This window comes from Erpetoichthys calabaricus, chromosome 10 (assembly GCF_900747795.2).
Source record: "Erpetoichthys calabaricus chromosome 10, fErpCal1.3, whole genome shotgun sequence".
Lineage (NCBI taxonomy): Eukaryota > Metazoa > Chordata > Cladistia > Polypteriformes > Polypteridae > Erpetoichthys > Erpetoichthys calabaricus.
Window position 1 is genome coordinate 157,509,774 of NC_041403.2, and position 12,931 is coordinate 157,522,704.

A 12,931-nucleotide genomic window follows, 5' to 3' on the forward strand; every position below is an offset into this window, starting at 1 on the left:
CTGCTTTGGCCTGTGGCACAGCAAACTCAAATACTGGGAATGAAACTATGATTGACCGAACTACTTCGATAGCTTTTGACTGTTCCGTTTTGTAGTAGACAATAAATCCAGAAGCCTGAGAAAATGTACATTTTGTGTTTTATTATGTGTTTGCCCATTTCTAGAACTTGCACAACATTTAGTGGTCAATACTGCTTGAATAAATGTAAAAAAGTAAAAAAACGAAAATTGTTCAGATTTCGCCTGGCGTGGGGAATATTTAGGGAGTTGGCGGTTAAAGGGTTAAATCAACAGCAATACACCTGTATAAATGCCTCAGTGCAACTGTAACTGCTCAATCAGAAGTTTTCTTTCGTTTTAGTCATTCTGGTATATATTTGAGAGGGGTTTGTTGTTTGTCATACTATAATAGTATTATCCATCCATCCATCCATCCATTGTCTTCCGCTTATCCGAGGTCGGGTCGCGGGGGCAGCAGCTTGAGCAGAGATGCCCAGACTTCCCTCTCCCCAGCCACTTCTTCTAGCTCTTCTGGGAGAATCCCAAGGCGTTCCCAGGCCAGCCGAGAGACATAGTCCCTCCAGCGTGTCCTGGGTCTTCCCCGGGGCCTCCTCCCGGTTAGACGTGCCCGGAACACCTCACCAGGGAGGCGTCCAGGAGGCATCCTGATCAGATGCCCGAGCCACCTCATCTGACTTCTCTCGATGCGGAAGAGCAGCGGCTCTACTCTGAGCCCCTTCTGGATGACTGAGCTTCTCACCCTATCTTTAAGAGAAAGCCCAGACACCCTGCGGAGGAAACTCATTTCAGCCGCTTGTATTCGCGATCTCGTTCTTTCAGTCACTACCCATAGCTCATGACCATAGGTGAGGGTAGGAACATAAATCAACTGGTAAATTGAGAGCTTCGCCTTGCGGCTCAGCTCCTTTTTCACCACGACAGACCGATGCAGAGCCCGCATTACTGCGGATGCCGCACCGATCCGCCTGTCGATTTCATGCTCCATTCTTCTCTCACTCGTGAACAAGACCCCGAGATACTTGAACTCCTCCACTTGGGGCAGGATCTCGCTACCAACCCTGAGAGGACACTCCACCCTTTTCCGGCTGAGGACCATGATCTCGGATTTGGAGGTGCTGATTCTCATCCCAGCCGCTTCACACTCGGCTGCGAACCGATCCAGAGAGAGCTGAAGATCACGGCCTGATGAAGCAAACAGGACAACATCATCTGCAAAAAGCAGTGACCCAATCCTGAGCCCACCAAACCGGACCCCCTCAACGCCCTGGCTGCGCCTAGAAATTCTGTCCATAAAAGTTAATATATAATATATAATAATCGTATTATTTATTTATTTATTGAGCTTCTGTAAAAATAATCGGGAGTGTGATTCCCCTATACTTTCTCGTATACTGAGATAGAGGAAAAGGTAATCAGGACCACTTCCAGTTGCGCAATATTTCTCAACTATCATATATCTTTGTTTCTCATCATAACTAATTGATAATATCGATACGCAATCATTTATAATCAAACTTTATATTAAAATGATATTTTCACACACAGTTGAAAACAGTGGTGGAATTTTTTCATGATTACATGTGCATTACCTAGATTACACTCAAAGTAAAAAGAGTTATAGTCACCTAAAAACACAGAAAAAGTGTTAGTATTATATAATATTTGTTGCAATAAATTGTTATAGGTGAAACTGCATTTAGCTACATTTAATTATGATAATGATGGCGGAAATAAAAAAAAAAATCATAAAATTAAATGTATTACCAGGAACACGATGAGGACGTTATTGTTCTCATTACATCTTTATATTTACGTGACTTGTTCAATGTTTACATGTTATTGTTACACTGATGATGTATAAATTAAAATAAAATTAATAATACTTATTGAAAGAATATGCGTTTTTTTGAATACAGTATTTAATATCGTGTACACATTTATATATCCATGATACAAAAACTTGGATGGTTGTTTAAATAAAATACTACTTCCGGTTGAGTAATTTTTCTTAAATTTCATATCTATTTGCATTTTATCATTATAAATATCTATACACAATTTGAATTATCGATCTGCAATTATAACCATAGTTTACTTGAAAATTCGCAAAAGTATTCAGTTAAAGTACCACTTACGGTTTCCAGAAGTGGCCCAAAAGTTGATAGGATTCCATATTTTTGTTATAAAGCAGGTGTATAAAATCTCATTGACTGAGGTCAAAGCGTTTTTGGGTTATCATTTTTTACATACATACACACAGACAGATATTATTTCAAAAATGGTATTTTAAGACTCAGGACGGTCTAAAACATCAACATTCATCAAAATCACGAGGTCGGATTTTTTCACGATTCCTATACTTTCTCTATACTATGTATACAAGATAGTAAAAAAAAAAATCCCCTGGGATCAAATAAACTTCTATCTAACTATCTACTGTGTGTACAGTGCTGTAAAAAAAAGTATTTGATCCCTTCCTGATTTTCTCTACTTTTGCACATTCATAACACATGACTGAGTCTACTGTTCAAACAAATTTAGTATACAAAAGACAAACTGAGTGAACACAATACACAGTTTTAAATGATCATTTGATTTATTGAAGTAAAAAGTTTACCAAAACCTATATAACCCATGTGAAAAAGTAGTTGCCTCTTAGTCACTCAAGTCAACCAATGATCCTGTTAAATAACGGGTTAACTTGTACGCGGTGGTGTGCTGGGGAGGCAGCATTAAGAACAAAGACGCCTCACGCCTGGACAAACTGGTGAGGAAGGCAGGCTCTATTGTTGGCATGGAGCTGGACAGTTTAACATCTGTGGCAGAGCGAAGGGCGCTCAGCAGGCTCCTATCAATTATGGAGAATCCACTATCTATCTATCTATCTATCTATCTATCTATCTATCTATCTATCTATCTATCTATCTATCTATCTATCTATCTATCTATCTATCTATCTATCTATCTAGACAACCCAAGCTTGATTTCTGCCAGCACTTTTGAATCTAAACATCACTTAAACAGATCCTTTCCAGCAATATGAAGTTGGCCAAAAGGTACCAACAAGCAGCACTCCACGAATCAATCAGAAGAAACTCCAGTAGACTGGAGAACGATGTTATTGAAATATATGTCCTAAAAAAGGGTTACAATGCAACTCCAGAGAACCACCATGAGAGCCACCATCTCCAAATGGAGAATACTTGGAACAATTGTAAAATTTGCCCAGGAGTAGCCAGACTGGCAAAATTACTCCAAAAGTGCATAGAAAACCCATCAGGGAAGTCACAGAAGAACTCAGACAAATAGCAAACCTCTCTCAGGTCAGTTAATTTCAGCATTTTTTATTCCTCCATTAGGAAGACATTGGGTAAAAATGGTACCTGTGGGAGAGATGCAAGGTGAAAACCACTGCTTAAGAAGAGGAACATAAAGGTTTATCTAACATCCATCCGTCCATTTTCCAACCCGCTGAATCCGAACACAGGGTCACGGGGGTCTGCTGGAGCCAAACCCAGCCAACACAGGGCACAAGGCAGGAAACAATCCTGGGCAGGGTGCCAACCCACCGTAGGACACACACAAACACACCCACACACCAAGCACACACTAGGGTCAATTTAGAATCGCCAATCCACCTATCCTGCATGTCTTTGGACTGTGGGAGGAAACCGGAGCGCCCGGAGGAAACCCACGCAGACACGGGGAGAACATGCAAACTCCACACAGGGAGGACCCGGGAAGCGAACCCAGGTCCCCAGATCTCCCAACTGCGAGGCAGCAGCGCTACCCACTGCGCCACCGTGCCGCCCGTTTATCTAACATTTGTCAAAAAACTTGATTACCCCAAAACTTTTTGGGGTAATGTTCTGTAGACTGATGCGTCAAAAGTGGAACTTTTTGGAAGACATGGGTCTTGTTTTATTTTGTGTAAAGTTAACACAACTTTCCACGATAAGAACATTATGCCCATAGTCAAACATTGTGATGGTAAGGTGATGGTGAGGGGATCAATTGCTGCTTCAGGGCTTGGCCAACTTGTCATAATTGAGGGAAGCATGAATTCAGCTCTTTACCAGAAAGGACTGAATCCAGTCATCAGTCTGTTATCTGAATCTCAAGCACAATTGGGTTATACATCAGGGCAATGATCTGAAGCATAAGACCAAGTTCACCTCTGAATGGCAGAAAACAAAAAAAATAATGTTTTGGAGTAGCCTAGTCAAAATCCCCAAGCAGCAAACTCATATGGGCCCCAACTGGGTTTTATATAGTCCAAAATGTGACCTATCAAATTGTGCACCCAAGGATTGCATGAGGTCCATATAGGTTAGTACACTGTTACTGATTACCTGGTACAAGTAGTGCCGGTGCTAGGTTGTTTTGTGCCCTAGGCCAAGCTTATTAGTGCACCAACCGACTGTTAGGTAGCTAACCTGTGCAGCTGGATACCCCCAATTTATAATCTGCACTCTAGGTAAATGCCTAATTTGCCTTAATGGTGGTGCCAGTCCTGGGAACAGGTATGATGTAAATCAAGTCAAGTCAAGTTGGGGAGCATGCACTGGTACAGTGCATTGCCGCACCCACTACACGACGAAACAAAACGAGATCCCGGTTTGCAACCCCCCTGGCACACACGCGGTCCAGTCCTACCCAGCGTTCGACTCAGTTGATCGAGCTGCCCTGTGGGACATCCTGAGGGTCCGCGGGATCCCCTCGAGGTTGCTGGATATCATGGCCGGCCTGTACACTGGTATTGTGAGTGCTGTGCAAAGTGGAGGCAGGACCTCTGCGTTTTTTCCAGTTGATTCTGGGGTTCGTCAGCAGTGTGTCCTGCTCCTACTTTGTTCAATGCTTGTATGGACTGAGTGTTGGGCAAGGTCGTGGGGTCCAGCGGCTGTGGGGCATCTGTTGGTGAAGAAAGATTCACGGATCTGGACTTTGCTGACGTTGCTGTGATCTTCGCGGAGTCAATGAAGGCTCTGATTGGGGTGCTCGAGAGACTGAGTGAGGAGTCTGAGTGTCTGGGCTTGCGAGTGTCCTGGATAAAAACCAAGAGCCAGGCCTTTAATGACCTCTTGGGCACGGCCATCAGCAGTGTGTCTGTCTGCAAAGAGAGTGTCGACCATGTAGAGAGGTTTACTTACCTCGGCAGTGACATTCATGTCTCTGGTGACTCTTCCTATGAAGTCAGTAGATGGATTAGGAGAGCATGGTGGGTCATGAGGTCGCTGGAAAGGGGTGTGTGGCGCTCCCGATATCTGCAAAAGGACGAAGGTCCAAGTCTTTAGAGTCCTGATGCTTCCTGTCTTGCTATATGGTTGCGAGACATGGACGCTATCCAGTGAGCTGAGACGAAGACTGGACTCCTTCAGTACTGTGTCTCTTTGGAGAATCCTTGGGTACCGCTGGTTTGACTTTGTGTGGAATGAGCGGTTGCTCATGGAGTCCCGAATGAGGCACATTACCTGCATTGTGAGGGAGCGTCAATTACGGCACTACGGCCATGTGGCACGTTTCCCCGAGGGTGATCCGTTGCATAAGATCCTCATTGTTGGGGACCCGAGTGGCTGGACCAGGCCAAGGGGTTGCCCAGTTAACACCTGGTTGTGACAGATACGATATAAATGATAGTTCATAAATATTTCATTTTTTAAATGATTGCTTTAAACTTAGTTGCATGTTTTTTAGACCAGAGGCTCCAAATTCAGGACCCCCAAAGTATCCATGCTTTTGCTTGCTCCTAGCATACTTGTACCAGGTGATCAGTAACAGTGTACTTACCCATATGGGTTCCATATGATCCTTGGATGCACAATTTGGGTCCCATTTCTACCACCCATACAGGACCCATATTTTAGCCAACATAAAATACAGTTGGGGCCCATGGTCTTGCTACCTAGGTCCTGACTTAAACCCCATTGAGATGTTGTGGTGAGACCATAAATGGTCAAAAAACTCTTCAATGTGGCTGAAGTAAAACAATTTTGTACAAAAGGGTGGGCCCAAATTTCTCCACAGTGATCCTGTTACATAAAGCGTTTGATTGCAGTTGCTATAGGTGGCACAACCAAGTACTGTATTAAGTTTAGGGGGCAATTGCTTTTTCACAGGGGTAATAGGGGTGTTGGTGAACTTTTTTCCCCTAAAATCAAATGATAATTTCGAACTGTATTGTGTTTACTCAGATTGACTTTTGTATTTTACAAAATTTTTTTGGAGATCAGAAACAATAAAGTTTTATAAATGATCAAAAATAGAGGAAACCAGCAAGGGGCAAACATTTTTTGATATCTATCTATCTATCTATCTATCTATCTATCTATCTATCTATCTATCTATCTATCTATCGGAGTAGGGCGCGCACTCGCTCTCTACGCGTGCTTCACTCTGATGTGCGCGCGCGCGTACATACACAATTCCAACGGGGAGTCGACCTCGCCCATGCACGTGTTCGACAGCGAGCACGTGGACGCCCCTTGCTGGCGAGGAGGTGCAAACCTGCCACGAGAAAGATGGCGGCGTCGGCGAAGTCGGCTAACAGCTGGGGAGCGACAGTGTGACCCTGAAGATACTGTCTTCCAGGGGAGAGGGGGCACCCAAACGTGACATAGTAGTCAACAACGCCCAGACTGTACCAACGCCGAGCAAGCCTTTTTTTAAGGTGGCTCCGAGACGAAAAGAAACGTTTTGGGGATAGGCCGCTGATCTGTTGGGGAATGTGAAGCGAGAGAGCCAGAGGCTTGTCCGGTGTAATAACACTACCGAAGCCCGCGGAAATGGGGCAGCAGGTAGGCCGCGTTGGAGAAGGCGCTGTCGCCGGGCTTCAGCCACCCCATATCACTCCACCACAACAGCAGCAAGGACGGGCTAGCCGGGGAAGCAATGTTGGGAGGAAACCGCGGGACCCACTAGTGATCGGCGCTCCACAGGGCAGGAACGCTGCCGCCGTTGGTGCTCCCGATCCAGGAATCAATGTCTTCACTCAACATTCAGGTAAGGCTCCTCCAGAAGGCATCGGCGCAGTGATGTTGTTATAAAGCGCAGCCCATTTCTGTATCGTTTGCAAGTCCTCAGTTTCCTCCTCTGCAGTTGGACATTTAACTACCCGTCTATTGTATAAACATAGTGAAGGCATTTAAACTCCGTGTTCCTCGGATGTTATTGTTTTGTACTGACTGTGTACGCCTGACACTTTCTTTAGCCATTTCAGTAAGCTATTGATCGTGCAGTCTTAAAAAGGTGATTAAGCAGCAGGATTTTTTTTAAAGCATCATAAAGGGAACTTGTTGAAGCATACCCTTTAGGAATGTATTATTATTGAAGAGAGTTTCACATTTCATTGTATGGCTTTCCTGTGTCTAGCATGGTTATCAAGAGTTACTATTACAGTACATGCAAAAAATAAAAGGAAAAGAAACAAAAGCCTTTAGATACATATATGCATGTGCAAGAGTTTTCCATTCAACCATTTGTCAAGCTTGTCTATTCAGTAAAGTGACGTTTTGTTTAACTAATTAAAATTGTTCACACAGATTTTTAATTTGCACAGTGCAATGTTTTTTGGAAATGTTCCCTGAAACAAGAGTAAGAAAAGAAAAAACAAAAACATTGTCTAGGAACAAGCATCGCCCTGAAACAAGGTTAAGACTTAATACCGTTTTGGCTTGATTATTTTCTTAGGTTTCATTATGGCTCTTGTTTTAGGTGTGTTTGCATGTAATGAGCAAAGCACCTATTGTGGTAGACGTCTCTGTCTGAAACAACTCTGCACGACATGGACCATTTTTGTTGAAATGTGGCACACTTACTCTTCAAGGAAATTTGAGACAGTTCAGTTTTCATTCAGATGTAACACATTGCACTGTACAGAGTTTTGGAATTTCAAAATCTTCGATCGAAAAGCATTGGTGAATTTGCAATTTCTTATATGAATTAGTTTACTGTTTCAGTTTTACCATGAGAGCAGATTGCTTGAACTTGTATATTCTCCTTTGTTACTCCTCTGACAGTCGCTAGTCTGCCCAATGCAAGTTAGTTAGACAGCAGCACCATTCTCCAGGCTGCTTTGGATAAGTTAAGCTTAGGTGTCCAACGAAAAGAAAAATTTACTTCTCTGGAATGGGAAATTAATTATGTAAGCATATGCAAGACTGAATTGATTGAACTAATACGATCTGGCAAATATTGTAAAGAACCAATGGTATCAACTTGTAGCTAAATGGTGTTTAAACTAATTAACAGGAAAGGTACAGCTGCCCTAATATAAACAGATGTGTTAAGAAATGGAACTTCATTTGATTTGGGAGAAGAAGATTAGAGCTGTTGGCCCTGCAACAAGGACCAGTGTGGCCCCTAATAGCAAGGATAAGATTACAGTTTTTGTTGTGCTGATTACTTTGCGGTATAACGCACAACAGACTGACAGTGCATTATAGTTTACCCGCACCCGAAGAACCACTTTTAGTTTTGTGTATCTTTAGATTGGATTTAAAATCTTTTAAGATAATTGTCACATTTTGTATTCCCGTTATGCAGTAAATAGTCCATCCATCCATTTTCCAACCCGTTGAATCCAAACACAGGGTCATGGGGGTCTGCTGGAGCCAACACAGTGCGCAGGGCAGGAACAAATCCTGGACAGGGCGCAGGACACACACACACACACAAACACACACACTAGGGCCAATTTAGAATTGGCAATCCACCTAACCTGCATGTCTTTGGACTTTGGGTAGAAACCGGAGCACCCGGAGGAAACCCACGCAGACACGGGGAGAACATGCAAACTCCACGCAGGGAGGACCCGGAAAGCGAAGCCAGGTCTCCTAACTATGAGGCAGCAGTGCTACCACTGCACCACCGTGCTGCCCCGCAGTAAATAGTCTCCTTTCCAGATTCTTGCATATTTATGTAACTTTAAAGAATTATTGTGTTTTAACTAATATTATAGCTAGATGGGGTACTACTTACTTCAGTTGCTTCTCTTCTTTCAAAGAGTAATATTGAATATGATTTTTATGCTAGTATTGGTCATTTTGTAAGCAAGTTATTTTTCATTTGCTAAATATTGGGTTCTTCTCAATTGGGTATTGTAAAATGAATTGACCTTGACACCAAAAGAGGTTTGGGGCAGCCACCCATATACTTGACTAAGGCTGCTAGAATTGCGAATTTGGCCACACGGAAGTGTACAGGTTGAGTCCAAAATAGAAGTGAATATAAAGTAGAGGTTGTCTTGCTTTTAATGAAGGTCGGTGGAAGTGACATCCTCAAGGCTCGGAACCTGAAGTGGTGTTGTCAGGATCACTCAGAATTTCCCGTGTCTGGTCTGCACAGATAAAAGAGAAAGGTTTACTGCACCCCACCATCCCTTGGGATGGCATGGAATTCGCTTCTTTCGGTACTTCTAGCTGCCTCACATGACCACTTGTGTGACAGTATACAATGTACTTTCAAAAGTGTTATGTTTAATAAAATTGACCAACATTTAGTCACAGACCCTCCACTACTAATATTAGTTAGTAGTTTACATGTGCCTCAATAAACCGTTATTCAAAGAAATTTGCATTCTAAAATGCCACGTAAAACCTGTACAGTAATCCCTCGCTACTTCGCGGTTCACTTTTCGCGGATTCACGACTTAGCGGATTTTATATGTAAGCATATCTAAATTCATAACGCGGATTATTCGCTGCTTCGCGGGTTTCTGCGGACAATGGGTCTATTTACTTGCTTCCTCAGTTGGTTTGCCCAGTTGATTTCATACAAGAGATGCTATTGGCGGTTGGCTGAGAAGCTACCCAATCAGAGCACGCAGTTAAGTTCCTGTGTGCTGCTGATTGGCTCAGCGACGGAGTGTTGCATTAACCAGGAAGTCTCGTCTCACTCATTCATCATTAACGTGCTAATGCTTCAGGGGCCGTGTCCAAGCACCAACAGAAGATGCAAATGATTGTAGAAAAGGTAAAAGTTTTGGATATGTTGAAGGAAGGGAACAGCTACACCGCTGCAGGACATCGATTCTTTTTATTTAAAAAGGAGGAAAAGCATATAAGATCTACGGCCGCAGTGTCCTTTAACCAGGGTGCAAAACGAGTTGCAAGTGGACGTGAATAAGGCAGTAGTCTGGATGGAATCTGCTTTAGGAATCTTTGCAGCAAGGTCGACGACGTCATGACCGCCTACAAGCTGCTACGTGTACTTCGCTATACAGTAAGTGTATGTAAACTTATCTACCGATTTCATATTGCTTAGCAGTTGTCCCTGTTTTTAATAGAGTAAATGGTGGGTTGTAAACAATACAGGGAGGGTTTTAAAACGTCCAAATACACGTTAAATAATTAAATAAATATAGTGTCCCTACTTCGCGGAAATTCAGTTATCGCGGTCAGCCTTGGAACCTATCTCCCGCGATAAGTGAGGGGTTACTGTATTCCAGTTAGAGAAATTGGGTTAAAACAGGTAGCTTTCTCGGCAAATAACCCAATTATGTGGCCATGTAAAACATTGCCTAGGTTACTGTTAAGGATTTTGTAGTCTGTGCATGCCCATTGCGTTCTGGTCACCCTGCACATGTATTTTCTTTGCAGGCACTTTCAGAAGCCATAGGTAGTGCTGGGCGGTATAACAGTTCATACCGAAAACCGTTTTTTATTTTTTTTATGATATGGATTTTTCTTATACCGCAACACTGGTTTAAATTGTCTAAACGACGTTCGGAACGTGGCGCAGCGGGAAACTGTTCAAGTGGGGACCTTTTTCACTGCTACACCGCTAAACACAGATTTGTTGCATGAGGGCTCTTTTTCACTGCTACACCGATAAATAGGTGTTGTAGTGTAGGTATTGCGCGGTGAAAATGGACAGAGAACATTCCGAAACTGAAGCTGTAGCTGACGATAAAATTGAACATGATGACACAGAAGAACTTCTGCCGAAAAAAAGGAGTCACGTCTGTTGTCTGGAGATACTTTGGTTTTAAAAGGTCAGATGTGGACCATTATGTTCAAATGTGTGAATACTGTTTCTATACTACTGGATAATACTGTAAGCCAAGTTGTACTTGTTTTATTTGTTTTCAATACAGTGTAATGTACCTGGGTACTGTGTAATAGTGTGACGACATGTTGACTTTATTCTCGTACTTTGTCATTAAAGTAGAACATCGTAAACTAAACTAAGCAATGGGGTCCCGGGTGTACTCTGCCTTGCATTTGCATGTTTTTCTGGTGGGTTTACTCAGCGTGCTTCAGTTTCCTTTCAAAGTCATGTAGGATGTGGGGTTTTGTTATGCTATTTTGACTCTGCTAGTGTATGTTTTGCTCGTATTCACCCTGCGATGTGCTGGCGACTCGTTCAGGGATGGGCGCCAACCTGAATGGATGGCATAATTAAACATGTATAACGAAGATATTTTTAAAGTTCTGAACACTCCGTGGGCTAAGTTTATAAATAGTTTTAATTTCACAAAGACGTTTATCGTGTGGTGATTGGTTATGTGGAGAAAGAAAAAGGAAGGATAGGAATTGGGGTTTTGGTACGTCAGATAGAGACAGCACGCGTGCAATAAAGAAAGCCTGCTCAGAAGAACATCCATTGAATTCTGTGTTCGTGTCTCCGACCACCAGATCACAAACCCAACATTTACACAATATTTAAGTTAAACCTGTGCGATACCCATTCATACATCCAGTTTTTGGAGCCTCGTCACACCTGCCATAAAGTTCTCTACACTGAACATACACCTGGGGACCCCTTACTGAGAGGGAGCAGCACTACCGCCTCACTACCGTGCATGTTTAATACCTGCTTTAATACATTTTATCCTGAAAATGATATCAAGTATTTATCTTAGCATTGTAAATTTTCAGAGAGCAGGAAAATCATAAATAGATTCTGTGCGGTGATCGCTGTCTCCTCTTAGTGCGGGAGAAGTCAGTTTAAGAAGCGTAGTGATTAACAACTGGGTCGGGGAACACAACACAAACCATTTAATGTGCTACATTAACTTATGATGGGGTTTGAGAAAATCTAGTAAATTAAACAATGATTTTAGGATGAAGTTTAGTTAACGAAATTCTACTTTAATTATAAAGTAAACTATGAGAATAAAGTGGAAATGTCGACTTTATTCTCGACATATAGTTTGTTTTTTTTTTTCTTCCCTGTGTCTGTATTTTTTTCTTCAACGTGGTCCTAATGTGATTCTGTAGGGCTATACCACAAATAGCATTATAAATGAAAGTTTTAGTTTTATTATTTATGCATATAGCTTAGCTTGAAGCAAGGTCCATATTAATGCAGTTTGCCTAAATGATGGTTCAGTTGGTAAAGATGTCCTCACCCAAGATTGCACTTGATTTTATTTTATTTTAATTTGGTGAATACTGTGTAATGCACCCTGGGCTTGAAGCCCTTGAAGTAATTAGTACAACTATCCAGTAATAATAATATTATTTATTTTATTGTCATTAATTTATTAGTTTAAAATATTATGCAGTTTAATGATGGTAAAGTTGTTTAAAAAGTCACTTTAATGTGTCAGTGGGACAGAGATTGTTAAACATTAACAGAAAATGTAGTTGTTTTACAAAAAATATTACTATTTATTCCTTTTCTAAGACATGTTCAGTGCAATACAACTTTTGACAAAGCACGTCTGGATATTTTACTAAGTCTTAAATGCCTCTTTGGATGGTTGAAAATATGTCGTCAAAATTATAGTTTAAGTTTTTTGCAAAATTTGTTCAATAAAAAGGTTCCTATATTTTGACTGCATCTGTCATGCAGTGTGATTCCATCTTCTTCATTAGTGCCACCCCCTTGAAAACTATCACTTATTGGGCCATGCAAACCTGTATTAATACTTGTGTGCACATTAAAATTGTTTTTTTGTACAATGCTC

General features: G+C 41.9%; 1 protein-coding gene across 1 annotated transcript in view; it reads left to right on the top strand.

Annotated features, from left to right (window-relative positions):
• The first annotated feature begins 6,462 nt into the window (after window positions 1-6,462).
• Window positions 6,463-12,931, top strand: part of abl2 (c-abl oncogene 2, non-receptor tyrosine kinase) — a 75,672-nt gene continuing 69,203 nt past the window's right edge. The window contains exon 1 of the mRNA XM_028812192.2: window positions 6,463-7,020. Within this exon, the coding sequence (XP_028668025.2) occupies window positions 6,804-7,020 (217 nt within the window). The 5' untranslated portion in view covers window positions 6,463-6,803. The remainder of the gene's footprint in view (window positions 7,021-12,931) is intronic.